At 42.2% G+C, this 15,880-nt stretch overlaps 1 protein-coding gene across 1 annotated transcript in view; it reads right to left on the bottom strand.

Annotated features, from left to right (window-relative positions):
• Rpn5 (regulatory particle non-ATPase 5) overlaps positions 1-15,880 on the bottom strand; it is a 247,940-nt gene that overhangs the window by 71,203 nt on the left and 160,857 nt on the right. Inside the window, exon 7 of the mRNA XM_080283070.1 lies at positions 3,770-3,929. Coding sequence (XP_080139196.1) covers positions 3,770-3,929 — 160 coding nt within the window. The remainder of the gene's footprint in view (positions 1-3,769; positions 3,930-15,880) is intronic.

Genomic DNA, 15,880 nt, shown 5'->3' on the forward strand with positions numbered 1-15,880 from the left:
CTATCGTCTGATGTGTTGTGCCCTCTGTCTTCGTCGCAGTCTATGTCGTCATCCGTACCTGTCCCTAACCAAGAGTATCGCAGCAAGCTACGATCCCACAACAAGAGTGATTAACCCTTTAACCGCGGGTATTGTTTTGCCCCGACTCTCCTCTCCCGCGGGGGTTTCAGCCAAAATGTAAACAAACTTTAAACCTTTATAACTCTGCACAGAATTAATCTAGAACAAAAAATAAGGTACCATTAGAAAGTACTAACCTTCGGCTTTGCAATGATGTAGGTTTCATGATTTCGTTGACTATCACTGGATGGGCAGTGCCGTTAGAAGTGAGCGATCTAAAATCACTATTTTTCGCTCACACACCATCACCTTCGCTCACACATCATTACCAAATGCCAACCTCATTCTGATAATAATACTATAAACATATATGAACACTGCACATACGATAAACACCCACTCTGTGTTCACTGAGGCAGGTAAAAGGCACTGTAATTGCCTGCACTTCACTGCCACATCAGCGGTGTTGTCACTCACACAGCTGGACAGATACTGATGCGTGTTGGTCAGGGGTGGGGTGGGGGGACCGGGGGGTGGGAGGTGGGGGACCGGGGGGTGGGAGGTGGGGGCCCAGGGGGTGGGAGGAGGGAGGTGGGGGTCGGCTGGAGTGAAAGAACTTAATAGCTACTCTCCCTTGAAACAATTGGCGCACGGAAAAAACGCGGGGTATTCAAAATATTCACAAACATTCGAGAATGACACCCGCGGTTTGGTCCAGTTTTTGCAGTGTCATTCTGAGATGACACCCGCGGTTAAAGGGTTAAGGGAGTATCTACTCTTGCAGAAAAAAAAAATGTGGCTGTGGCTCATACTCCTCGTGCGTTGCTTGGGGTGGACCTATGGAACGACATCGGACATGGACACGACTGCGTTAATGCCAGGAGCACTGAAGAGCCCACTTGGAGAAGTCGTGGTAGTGGATAGTGCATCTACTATCCAATGGAAGGCTATCTCCAAACGCCAGATATTGTCAAGGAGGTCTCCAAAGGCTTGTCGATTCTCAGACAGCAACTGTTGGAAGTGGGAAAGATGTTTAATCGAAACCCACGATTGACGAACTCTGACAATGAAGCTTTGGAACGAACCTTGCATGGAATTGTTGAGCTTCAGACTAGGCATATAGACAGGCTCACCGACAGGCTCACTAACTTGCATGTAGCTTTACCTAACGTACACTCTGATCTTTCCAAGCATGTCCATGCATGTACTAAGAGAGGACTTGTGGATTTTCTAACTCTTTGGTACAGCATTAGATAAGGATGTAGTGCAATTGGGTAGACAGATGCATGACTTGACACTGGCCGCTAAAGCCAATAATAGATTAATCATGCATGTGTATAAACAGTTAGATGAGTTCACTAACAAAGCTAACGAGATAATTAGGACTACCAACCATCTAGTAGAGCTTGTGAACAACATCCAAATTAACCTACCAATCCTAGCTAACTTGGTGTTATTTGCTGAGTACTTACATGCTCTCGACGAGTCAACCACTGCTTTGGAAAAACATGCAGCCAATATGGTGGACAGCTTAATCGATGCAAGTTTGAACAGGGTTAATGCCTTATTGCTGCCCACTAATATATTACCAAATGCAGTTGATATAGCTATGTGGAAGCATGGACTTATGCCACTCTTTGATCTGAGTCAACTGGAATATTATTACCCATTGTTAGAGGCCCAGTTGACCCATGAAGGCATCCTGATATTGGTACCTATGAGGAATGCTGTAACATACCAGACATGGCGGTTCATTTCCTTCCCTTTTGCTACTGCTAATAATACACTTGTTGTTATTGAAGAGGGTCCAGAGGTGCTAGTTGTCTCAGATGACAAGAAATATGTAGCAGAAACGACTGTGGATGAATTTGAGAAGTGTAAGGCCTCATTTCTTGATCTCCATGTATGTCCTGCTTTCCATTTTGTCTTCGTACCATTAAAGGTAGAGGAGTGTAAGAGGGCCTTGTTGGACACAAATACTTCCTCTGCTCTGCAACGTTGCACCTTCCAACCCATTCAGTTGAAGTCAGTTTTCCATGCTCATATTCATGCGAAACAGTACTTTTACTTTCCTGAGACAGAGGATGTAACTGTGATTTGTGCCTCACAGAATCAATTCCTTACAGTAAAAGGGTACTATATTGCACCTGATTTTTGTGAGTTACACAGTAAAGAGATAGCAGTTCTGCCTAGCAAGCATCATCTAGCTTTGACAGTGAACTTCTCATCCCAGTTACGACCCTTTTTACCTTCATTCAGTGTTACATGCTTGAATGTGAACAGGCTGTCTCATGTAGTAAAGGAGCTTACCTTCCTCTCCCACCTGAACAGGACTGATTTAGAGCCTTATGTACTGTCCTATCTTCCTTCATACCTTTCTCCTTCCTATTTTGGTCCTGGCGTTGGTTTTCTACTTATTGTGGTCTTGTCCTGTGTTTGTGGTTTAGGCTACTATTTAAGGCGCCAATCAAGGAACCCACTGATACCACGTGTCTGTACTCGAGGATTGCAAGTGGATGTTCCTGAATAGTTAGCTACCCTACACTCTGGTTAGGCTACACGGTAGTTAGGACAACAATGTCGACGAGGACGTCAATGGTGTGGAAGAGCGATGTTCTGGTGTCAACATCTTTTTCCATATGAAGTTGTAGTATCACACATTTTACATAATAATTTTTAAAGCTGTTTAGTCATAATTAACAGTGTGTAATGAAGTGTGAATGATGAACAACCATATATCATTTCGCTGTTAGCTGTGGTATAGAAGAAGGTGGATGGCAGACCACAAGGGCCACCCTGTTTCAATTATAAAATGAAGGTTAGGCGAAGTGAAAAGATATCTGAATAGTGCGTAAGTGTAAAGTCCTGGGGAACTATTTATTATGTTGGTATGTGTGAATGTACTTAATACCATTTAATAGAGGTGTATAATGTGCTAGTAGAGTTGTCATTTATCTCTACTTTTTGCATAAGCCCAGAGTATATGTAGATGCTCGGCACCTCACTTTTTAGCTGACCTCAGCACCGCGCCCTAGTCGGCTCGGTGAGTGTACAGCGTCAGAGGCCGTTTTACAGTTTTAAAGGGAGGTTGTGTCGCTCTTACATATATCTCGGGTCGCAGTTATATTATACTGTGCCCAATAAAGAGAGATAATCTGCTCATTTCTGTCACCTTACGCTACCACTTAATAACAGACCAGCTTCCACCTTCTCGTGGCAGAGGACCTTTGGTGGGAAGTGTCGGGCAGTGACGGCGAGTAGCTGACATGTACTACAGACAGTGTCGTCGATCCAACACGGTGGTCCAGTTATACTATAACAGCAGAACACTTAATATGTAGTCAACTGCTACTCCATAACGGCTACATTATTGGTGGCCAGCAGTGCGACGATACATTTTACTGGTGCTAGCGGTGGCACGATATTTAGTGCTAGCCGTGTACCGATACATGTGTGTACATTTCACTTTATAACCAGGGTACAAGTTCATGAGTATAAAAACAAGCAAACCAAAGAAAACTTTTAAATTATTACAAATATAACAAAAAAAAGACACATGTTCCCTACATGTCAACAAGTGGGTTGGTGGAGAGTTAGCACCTCTCCCTGTAAAACTACTAACTCAAAGACAAACAGCCATCCCATATGGAATTACAGCACCTGGCTATATATACACTGACAGACAAATAACAATACAACAGAAACTTACATGTTCAACCACTCTATTCTTTAGTTTGTTCCACCGGTCGTTGCCTTCTTCATTGTCAGGAAAGACTGTAGTAGCATTCGACCGCAATTCTTTCTCATAAACCTCACAAAGCCGTGACCACTTTATCAGCTCAGCAGTCACAAACAGCTGTAGTAGATCTCTGAAAAAGCAGAGCTTGCAGAGTATTTAAGTAGGTAATACATGTTTTTTATTTGTTTTACATTTTTCATAATACTGCTCTGATAAGGAAAGGGAAAGTAATATATTTCTCACTGTGCTACAATTAGCCCCTCAATATGATGATCACTATTTTATTTATAAAGGCTCCAGCATGCCTGTACGCATCAGCCTTGGCCACCTAATGATATTCTCCACACTGCTCAATACTGTATCTAGTAGCCTCTCTATTCAGTCCCTTACTCCTGAGGTCTCACTCTCTGATTTTGTCCAAGTCTTTTTGATCTCCCTATCTCAACTATACCTTCAATGTTCACACCTTTCACCCTGCACATCCAGCTGTCATCTTCCATCCTATACACATGCCAAAAACATATAAACTTTACCTGTTCTCATCATAACACTAATATATTCAAGTCCCATCCTTCCCCTCAACTCTTCATTTGCATTCCTAAACCCCCATGACTGTCATTCAGGGAAACAGTACACATGTTGTGGAGTAGACTGTAGCACCAGTCGAGCAGGGCAGTACTCCCGAGGTGGATGGAAAGCTGATGACAGGGAGTGCTGGAGCTCCCGTTTCATCAGCCCTCAGGACTAGTTCCTGACCATCCCCCTTTGCTGAACTTTTTCAGTGTCTCAGTTACACAGAGAGTAGGCCAGCATGCTCTCCAGTACAAATTTCTCTATCTATCTTCACCAAACTACATGCACAGTACACACTACAATTCCTATTCAAAATTTACCAAAATGGCGTCAATTCACCAAGCCTCGGAGTCCCCAGGGGGGGGGAACATAAATGCCCCCGCCATCTGACCCTCTCCCGGTGACGACTCAAGGTGCCTGGAACCACTGTCTGACTCTCTTCTTCTTCATTTCTGCAACATTCGCGGCCTTTCATCTAACTTTCGCTCTGTTGAGCACCACCTCTCCTCCTCTAAATCTCACCTTCTTTTTCTAAAGAAGACTCAGCTGTCTGAGGCAACTGACAGCAAACCCTTTTCTGTATCCTCCTACTTTCTCTATACTCATTTCAAAGCCAAAGGTGGCTGTTGTGTATATATACGCAACGACTTATCTTGCTCTCGTGTTCCTGAACTTGATTCTTCTGAATTCTCCACTCTCTGGCTTCGGCTTTCCTGTCATTCTCTGACTAAATATATCTGTGCTGTTTACTTATCCCCTAATTCTACTGACTATCAAAAATTCTTCGACTATCTTACTTCTACGATGGAACACATTCTGTCCATTTCTCCTTTCTCTGAAATCTCCATTCTTGGAGATTTCAATGTTCACCACCACCTTTGGCTCTCCTCTCCTTTCACGGATCCACCTGGTGAACAAGCCTACATCTTTTCTATCCTTAATGACCTAGAGCAGCTTGTACAGCACCCTACCCGTATCTCTGACCGTCTTGGAGAGAGCTCCAACATACTTGACCTCTTCCTCACAACTAATCCTTCTGCTTACTCTGTTAATCTTTTCTCTCCGTTGGGCTCCTCCAATCACAACCTTATTACCTTAACCTGTCCTATCGCTCCAGTACGGCCTGTGGACCCTCCAGGGAAACGTCGTCTCTGGCATTTTGGAGCTGCGGACTGGGAGGCCCTCAGGCAGTACTTCTTTGATTTTCCATGGAATGATTATTGCTTCCATGGCCGTGAGCCATCTGAGTGTGCCTTGCGCATTACGGAGGTTATTCTCTCGGGCATGGAAGCATACATTCCTTTCTCATATCCTTTGACTAACGCAAGAAAGCCTTGGTTTAATCACGCTTGTTCTAATGCTGTCCGCAACAAGGAGAAGGCCTACAAAAGGTACCGGAGCCAACCCACCCCTGAATCACATAATCTTTACGTTTCCGGAATCGTGCTAAGTCTGTTCTTCGCTCTACTAAAAATAATTTCATCCATACTAAATGCTCTCAACTCTCCAACTCGAATTCTTCCCGCTCCTTCTGGCACCTTGCCAAAAATCTTTCTAACAACTTTACCTCATCATCCTTCCCTCCTCTTTTCTACTCTGATGGTTCTGTAGCTATTTCTTCTACTGATAAAGCAGATCTCTTCGCACAGACTTTCTCCTCCAATTCCACCTTAGACGATTCCGGTGCTGTTCCTCCATCACTTCCCCCCTCTGACTTCCTCATGGCTGACATTAAAATTTCTTCAGTTGATGTATTTTCTGCCATTACTGGCCTCAGTACTAACAAGGCATATGGGCCTGATGGGGTCCCTCCTGTTGTTCTCAAAAACTGTGCTTTTGTGCTTACACCCTGCCTAGGCAAACTATTTCGCCTTTGTCTGTCAACTTGTACCTTTCCTTCTTGCTGGAAGTTTGCTCTCATTCAGCCAGTCCCAAAGAAGGGTGACCACTCCCAACCCTCCAACTATCGTCCAATTGCTTTAACGTCCTGTATTTCAAAAGTTTTCGAGTCAATTCTTAATAAAAAAAATTTTAAGGCATCTTTCCTATCATAACCTTCTTTCCGATCGTCAGTATGGGTTCCGTCAGGGACGCTCCACTGGCGATCTTCTCACCTACCTTTCAGACTCCTGGTCATCCTCCTTTCGGGACTTTGGCGAAAGCTTTGCCATTGCACTTGACATCTCAAAGGCTTTCGATCGAGTCTGGCATAAATCTTTAATTTCCAAACTGCCCTCCTACGGTTTCTATCCTTCTATCTGTACCTTCATCGCTAGCTTCCTTTCTGGTCGTTCTATAGCTGCTGTCGTAGACGGCCATCGTTCTTCTCCTAGATCTATCAACAGTGGTGTTCCTCAGGGCTCTGTCCTATCACCAACTCTCTTCCTTTTATTCATCAATGATCTTCTAAGCTGTACATCTAACCCTATCCACTCATACGCTGATGACTCCACCCTTCACCTTTCCATTCGGTTCCCGCAACGCCCATCTCAACAGTTACTTCAAGAAACAAGGGATGAGGCTATGGCACACCTAATGTCTGACTTGGCTCATATCTCTGACTGGGGTAAAAATAATATGGTTGTCTTTAATGCTTCTAAGACTCAGTTCTTACACCTATCAACCCGACAAAATCTTCCACAGGTATACCCACTAATGTTTAATAATATTCAGATCAATCCTGCATCATCCTTGAACATGCTTGGGGTTTCATTTACTCGGGACTTATCTTGGAAAGATCATATTACATCTCTTGTAAAATCTGCTTCCAAGAGATTGGGTGTGCTAAGCCGACTCCGCTCTTTCTTTACCCCTGCACAATTGTTGACTCTATACAGGGGTTTTATCCGCCCCTGTGTGGAGTACAACTCTCATGTGTGGGGAGGCTCCCCACATACAGCTCTTCTCAATAGGGTGGAGTCAAAGGCTTTTCGTCTCATTAACTCTCCTCCTCTTACTGACTCCCTTCAACCTCTGTCTCTTCGCCGCACTGTTGCATCTTTATCTCTTTTCTATCGCTACTTTAATGGTCACTGCTCCTCTGAACTGTCTGCTTGCATTCCTCCACCTCTACGACGGGCGCGTAGCACCCGTCTGGCAGCAAACTCTCATCCCTTTTCTGTCCAACTCTCTAATGCAAGAGTTAACCGTTACTCCCAGTCTTTCATTCATGCAACAGGTCAGCTCTGGAACTGTCTCCCTCTGTCTGTATTTCCTCCTGCCTATGATCTCCAGTCTTTCAAACGCAGTGTGTCCAGGCATCTCAAAATGATCGGATCTTGAATTTGGCTCTCTATTGTATTTTGTTTTTCTCTTGGAGGGAACTGTCACTGCGGGCAAAACATCCATCTAATCATGCTCATATCTGTATGTTTGGGCCTACAAATATCCTCATTACTGGCCAAATCTCATGACTGTAAAGCACTGCACTTATAAAATATGCTGCATACAATTACTCCTTAGCACGGAGGGATAGCTCTCTCAATGTCATTAGAGACAACAACTTCCCCAACTTCTTCCAACCTCTCCACACCTTTGCTATCGAGGTAGCTTCAGTCCCACCTCTAGCATATATCATGTCCCCCAAATAACAAAACTCACCCAAACACTCAAGAGGCTCTTCTGCAAAATTAATCTCCTCACGCCTCACTGCTGCCTTTACATACCGCACACACAAAATCAGCATTATTTTGCAGCCTACCTTGAACATCACATCTCTTATGCACCCTCTTATCACAAACACTGTAAAATGGAGTTATAGTAATGCCCATATCCTTACAAGAAACTGCACATAGCCACACTCCTGCTCTGACAGTACTGCCACCTGCCCTACATGTCATTACTTGTTGTTTTGCCTGTATTTAATCTTAAACCCCTGTATCCCATATATCTGATGATGTATTTCTACATTTAACTAAGCCACTACCAGATTATTTTTTTTCTCTAGTTGAGGAAGATCTCTTTATAGTGAAAGGCTGTATCTACCTCTCCAGATTGAAAATACTTTCCTAAACTGAATATATCATCTAGAAATAGCCAGAACAAAATAAAATACGGTATATATCATAGGACTGAAAGGGTTAACATATTGGGAAACTTAACTAATACGGACTACCAGTTAGAGGGAGCAACAGCTATCGGATCACCATCATCATCATCATCGTCCGGACTTCCTTTCCCAACCCAGAGCAGGATGGAGTAGCAACGTCCAGACATAAATATCATACAGATTAATCTATCTATCTATCTATTGCCAGGTGCCTCAATCCCGTCTGGGGTGGCCACAAACAAATCACCTCCACATCATCCTGTCCCCCACCATTTCACAGCCCTGCTCCCAATTCACACACCCCCTCTCTCATATACCTCTCCACCCCATCCCTCCATCTCATCCTTGGCCTCCCCCTCCCTCATCCATCTGGTAAAATAAAAATATGTATTTCCACTTTCTTTTGCCAACCTTGTCAAATTTTTGGAAAAAAAAATATAGAGTTTCACCGCTGAAGTACAATAAAGTCTCGATTATAAGAACTTCATGGGACTTTCAAAACCTCGATTAATTGATTTTTACATATAAAAGGATACACTGTAATATCTTGATATATGATACCCCTAGATGCAATACCCCGGCTTAACGATAGGGGCAGAAATACCACCATACCCCACCTAAAGATGACCAAACCCTGGTTTAACGATGGTTTATTTTTTACCAATTTTGATATTTTAGACTAAAATTGTGTGTTTAGGTTGATTTATAACCTGTTTCTAGTCCATGATTAATGTGTTTTAGCCACAGGTGTGGTGAATATTGTCATTTTAGGGTAAGTTCACTAAGCATGACTTTTGCCAGACTTATATTTGACAATTTTCGGATTTTATTTGTTGGTTTTAGTGAGTTATTTACAGGTGTTAGGCTTAGGTTAGCTTCCTTGACAGCTGTTAGGCCATTTAGATTGGCTTTAAACTTGTTTTAGGCTCATTTGGGTGGGTTTTGGGCTCGGTTTGGGGAGAAAACCAAGGTGGTAAATACTCCACATTACTTTATATGTTAAAAGTACCCCGATATACAATACCAAACTAATGATGGAGATTTACCTAACCAATTACATCGTTAAATCAAGGTATGCCTGTACAGTAGTCCATCATTCTTCCAGATGTGCAGTATCCAGGCGTGTTCATTATCTGGATGCTGGACCTTGGATCTATTAACCCCTCCTTGGCCGTGGGTCCGGAATTTTATGTGCACCCCAGGCCGATCCCAGGGCGATTTTCTGAACTTTCGAAAATTGATTTTTTTTTTTCTTGCCATATTGAAGATAAAAATTCAGATGAACCTAACAGTGCAAATCCCAGCTTTCTAGACCCATTCTGTGGTTTACAATGGAGCATGAAAGTTGCAGAAATATCTGTCTATCTATCTATTGCCAGACGCCCTAATCCCTTACACGGGGTGGCCACAAACAAATCATCTCCACGGCACCATGTCCCCTACCATTTCACTACCCTGCTCCGAATTCACACCCCCTCTCTGATATACCTCTCCACTCCATCCCTCCACCTCATCCTTGGCCTCCCCCTCCCTCTCTCCCCCTCCACCTCACTCACATACACTCTCCTCATCAGTCTCTCACTCTCCATCCTCTCCACATGGCCAAACCACCTCAATGTGTTTCTCCTAATGCTTCCTATCACATCCACATCCAAACCACAGCACTCCTTCACCTCCTCATTTGTCAGTCTGTCTCTCTATGTGACTCCACAGGCTCCTCTCAAGTAATTCATTTCCACTGCTCTCACTCTTGACTTGTGTCCCTCCAACATCATCCAAGCTTCACTTTCATACGAAAGAGTTGGTATCACAATAGTGTTATGTAGTAACTTTTTCGCTTCCATGCCACTTCCCTGTTTCTTATCACTGCCAGCAGGGAACCAGCAACCTTTCTTCCATATTGTACCCTTTCAAGCACTTCAGCCTCCAAACTTCCATCCTTACTCATCACACTACCCAAGTACTTAAACGTACTCACATTTTCAATTTCCTCATCATCCAACCTCACTGCACATTCACTAGCTTCATCTCTCTCGAAGATCATAACTTTACTCATCCCTACATTCACCTTAAAATTTCGTTTCTTACATACACTCCCAAACTCATCCACCAAGCCTTGCAGCTCCCTTTCGTCTTCACTTAACAACACAGTATCATCTGCAAACAACAGTACAGAGAGTTTCTAAGCACTGCCCTCTCTCACCAGGGCCACTCCAACATCCACTGCTCTACTTGTATCTCTTTTATAACCCTATCCATTTACAGATTGAACAACCATGGAGACATGACACATCCCTGTTTCAACCCAACCCTCAAACAGAAAAACTCACTCAGTTCACTATCCACACGCACTGCAGCCTTAGCACCCTCATACATACTCTTCACAGCATTCAACAACTTCTCATCTACTTTATATATTCTTAATACTTTCCACAATCCTTGTCTATCCACCCTGTCAGATGCTTTCCCCAAATCCATGAAGGCCGCATACAACTTCTTTTCCTTCTCTAGACACTTTTCCGTTAAAGATCTAATAATGAATATCTGATCTACACCTCTTCCCGTAAACCTCCCTGTTCTTCTCCAACTAATTCCTCTGTTATTTCTCTAACTCTGTCAATAAGTATCCTACCGTATACCTTTCCTGTTACACTGAGAAGACAATTGCCCCTATGATTACCACACACTTCTTTTTCCCCTTTCCCTTCGTACAAGGGAATAATTATACCTGACTTCCAATCATCTGAGACTGTACCTTCCTCCCAGGCCAATCTGCACATCTTCCACATCCATTCTACTACTATCTCTTCCCCCATGCTTCAGCATTTCACCACACACTCCATCAATTCTTGGAGCTTTCCCCAATTTGACTTTCTTCATTGCTTCCACAACTTCCATCCTATTGATTTCTTCCTGTCTTCTCACCTCCTTCCTTCTCCCAGCCATTCCCCAGCCACTTATACTCGCATTACTTTCATTCTCTATGTTCAACAATTCATAAAATTGTTCTCTCCATCTGCTCACTTTTTCTCCCTTCTCAAATAGTAATCTACCATCTTTCACTCCCCTACTAACTTCATTGCCACCTTGTCTGACTCTCTTTACCTCTTTCCAGAACATTTTCTTGTATTCCCTCCACTTGACACTCAGATTCCTTCCAAAATCCTCATCCACTCTCTTCTTACTCTCACTTACTAATCTTTTCACATCTCTCTTCCTTTCTACATATAACCTTCTCTTTCATCTCAACTTCTTCCACACCCCTATTTCTCATCCATTCATTATATGCTTTCTTCTTTTGTGCCACAGCCTGTCTCACCTCTTCATTCCGCCATGCTGTTCCTTGCACCCCCTTTCATCTTTTCTTCACCCCACACATCACCTCACATGCTGTGTATATTTCCTCTGTGAATATCTTGTTCACACCTTTCACGCCCTCCAACTGCTCCAATTTGTATTTACCAAATCGTTCCTCCACTTCTCTTTTATATTCTGCCTTTTTCTCATCCTCTTGTAACTTTTCCACTCTCCTTACATCTACTCCTTCCTCCCATCCTTCCCTTCTTCTATTTCTCCATTTTATCGGCAACCGATATTTGCCGCTACGAGGAGCTGCCGCGTTGCAACATCGCATGTATTGTTATCCTTTTTTTTTTTACCCCCCAAAACAATGTGAATGGTGCTGAAATGTTGCGCATATATTAGATATGATGATATCGAATTATTTCAATACATGTTAGGATTGGGTCAAAAAAAAATTATTACAGTAAGATCTCACTATAATGGATTAATTGGGGCCCAAACTATTACGAAAAATGTGAAATTCCAATAAAAGCGACATCCAAACTTCCCTCTGCTAATCCAGACTTTTTCCGATATATCAGACATTAGTCTGGATTGCCTGAACGGTTTCTAAACTATTTTGCAGTGCTGGGAACACTACTAATAAAAAGTAGCGACGCTCCCATTCCCATTTCTAGCTCGAAAAAGTAGTGGCGTTACTGGTTTCGCTACTTGATACGAAGTGTAGCGGCGCTCCCGCTCCAGCTACTTTGGATAAGAAAAAGGTACAGGAAGGAAAGAAAAAGGTACAGGAAGGAAAGGTTAACAAAAATCTGTGATACAGCAATACACTATATACTGTTTTGATAATATTAGTCAGTCTGAGTGGTTATGTTGTGTACCAGTAATGTTAGTATATACCCGTACTTATATTTGAAAAAAAAATATATATACATGTCGGTGTCACTTTAATGAAGCTTAGAGCCGAAGGTACAGAAAAAAGCTATTTACTGTATATTGTAACAAATGTTCTTTTACATTGTTACCTAGTATACCTACTGAAAGTAACATATGTAAATAAAAGGAAAAAAAATGTGGCCTACCACTGATACATATTATATAGATTTATTATATTTTCAATGATACCTATTTAAGATATGTAAGAAAATGAAAGTAAAAATGAACTGGGGTTTTCTTATAAAGGCTATTTATACAATAGCAATTTTTTTTCCATTACTTTAAACTGAAAGTAACATATTGGTACAAAATAATAACGTAGTGAGTAAGAATTAGTCTAAAATAGAGAGTGGGGGAGAGAGCGGGAGTTATAGACGGGGATAGTTAGAGGTGTGTGTGTGTGTGTGTGTGTGTGTGTGTGTGTGTGTGTGTGTGTGTGTGTGTGTGTGTGTGTGTGTGTGTGTATTTACCTATTTGTAGTATACAGGAATTGAGCGATGCTCGTGTTGTCCTGTCTCCATATCCACATTTATCTAGTTTACTTTTACACACATGAATGTTTTTCTCCTGCACCACCTTTTATCTAAGTCGTTCCAAATACTTACGTAATTACCCAATATACCTAAATGAGATAAACACGAAATATGCTATGCTCGTGGGTTCCCATCGCTGTTTCTCAGTAAGCCAAATTTAGCTTTAAACTCGTTTAAGCTTTTAGACTGGATGATCCCTTTGTCCAGGCTATTCCATAAATCTATATTTCTGTAAGGAAAGCTATATTTCTTGATATCCTTCAAGCAGTTTGACTTTTTCTATTTCATTCCGTGTCCTCTTGTTGTTCTCTTATCCCATAAAAACAGATCTTCTCGGTCAATTTTATCTACTCCCACCATGGTCCTGAATGCTGCAATCATGTCTCCCCTCTTTCTCCTTTCCTCTAAGGAAGGCAAATCCAGCTTTTCCAGCCTCTCTCTGTATGACAGATCTGCCAGACTGGGGACCATTTTGGTTGCTGTTCTTTGTATTCTCTCAATCTTGTTTATATCTTTCTTTTTGTGTGGGGACCACACTACCACTGCATATTCTATCCTGGGGCGGATCATGGCCACCATCAATTTTTTCATCATCTCCTCATCCATATAATGAAATGCTACTCTTATGTTAGTCAGGAGTTTATAAGTCTCTCTAACTATCTTATTAATGTGCTTTTCAGGTGACAAACTATCTTGGACCAGCACTCCTAAGTCTTTCTCTTCTCTCATTTTAGTGATTAATTCATTACCCAACAAATAATTCATTGATGGCCTCTTGGTACTTTTACTCATTTCCAATATTTTACATTTCTTTACATTAAATTTCATTTCCCACTTCCGACATGTGGAGAGAATGGAGAATGAAAGACTGACTAAGAGGGTGTATGTAGGTGAGGTGGAGGGAGGGAGAGGGAGGGGTAGACCAAGGATGAGGTGGAGGGATGGAGTTGAGAGGTATATGAGGGAGGGGGGGGTGAGTTGGGGGGAGGGGAGTCAAATGGTGGGTGACAGAGTGACTTGGAGGCGTTTTGTCTGCGGCCACCCTTTGCGGGATTAGGGCGTCGGGCTATAAATAGATAGATAGATAGACTTCCGGCTCCAATCATGTATCCTATCCAGATCCTCCTGCAGCATTTTACAATCCTCCTCAACCTCTATCTTCCTCAAGATCTTTACATCATCAGCAAACAGACTTGCATAACTGTTCACTCTATCTACCATATCATTTACGTAAATCAGAAACATTACTGGCGCCAACACCGAGCCTTGGGGGACTCCACTTGTTACTTCCCTCCATCCAGACATCCTATCCTTTATTACTGTCTTCATCTGTCTGTCTCTCAAAAAGTCTCTCATCCATTCTAGGAGTTTCCCCTTCAGTCCTCCTATATATTCTAGTTTCCACATTAGTCTCTTATGAGATACCTTGTCAAAGGCCTTCTCTAAGTCTAACTACACACAATCCACCCAACGATCTCTCTCCTGTACCACGTCAATCATTCTTGAGTAAAAGCTCAACAAGTTAGAAACACATGACCTTCCACTTCTGAATCCAAACTGACATTCGGCCAAAATATTCATCTCTTCTAGATATTTTATCCATCCGTCTTTCAGGATTCTCTCGCACAATTTTGCGACCATGCTGGTTAGAGACACTGGTCTATAATTCAGGGGTTCTTCCCTGTTTCCTCCCTTATAAATTGGTACCACATTTGCCCTCTTCCATTGGCACTGTCCCCTCTTCCAGAGAACACATGATTAAACTGTGAATTTTATCTGCCAGTTGTTCTCTGCATTCCTTCAGTACCCAATTAGAAATTCCATCAGGTCCTGGGGCTTTCCTTACATCTTGAGTTTCCAATAATTTGTACACTTCCTGTACCTCCACTTTTATATCTTTTATCACCGGTACATTTCTAGTCACTCCCTCCCCTTCCACAAACTCTTTTTCATTAGTGCAAACTGATCGGAAACATTTGTTCATTATTTCGGCTTGCATTGCTGCATCTTTATAGACCTCTCCTTCTACTTTCAATTTAGTCATTCCTTCCCTTTGTTTCAGTTTGCCATTAACAAATCTATAGAACAGTTTGGGTTCATCCTTGCATTTGTCTATTATACCTTTTTCAAAATTCCTTTCTTCTTCTCTACGTATTCTTGTGTAATCATTTCCAGTTCTTTTATATTCTTCCTTTGTTCTGGTGTTGCCCGTCTTTCTCCAGTTGTTCCACACCTTATCTCTTTCTTTTTTTGCTATAATACACCTATTAAACCACTCCTTTTTCCTGTTTTCTTTCCCTCTTACTCTTGGTACAAATTTTTCCACTCCCAAATTGTAGAGGTCTAGAAGGATATCCCACTTCCTTTGTATCTCTCGTTTCTCTGAATTTTCTACAATCCGCATTTTCAAAAAAGGTTCTCAGTCCTGTGAAATTAGCTTTCCCAAAGTTGTATCTTCTCTTGGCTCAACGTTCCCTATTATCATCTGCAACTCAATGACCACATGATCACTTTTTCCTATAGGACAGAAATATTTCAATGATTCGATTACATCGGGTTCTTTGGTAAACAGTAAATCTAACCTTGCTGGTGTGTCCTCACCTCGGAACCGTGTCTCTTCTCTGACCCATTGCGTAATCACATTATTCATTATTATATGTGGAGAGGATGGAGGGTCAAAGACTGACG

The sequence above is a fragment of the Coenobita brevimanus genome, chromosome 96 (genome assembly GCF_032717465.1).
Source record: "Coenobita brevimanus isolate Jiangsu-jjx chromosome 96, ASM3271746v2, whole genome shotgun sequence".
NCBI classification, from domain to species: domain Eukaryota; kingdom Metazoa; phylum Arthropoda; class Malacostraca; order Decapoda; family Coenobitidae; genus Coenobita; species Coenobita brevimanus.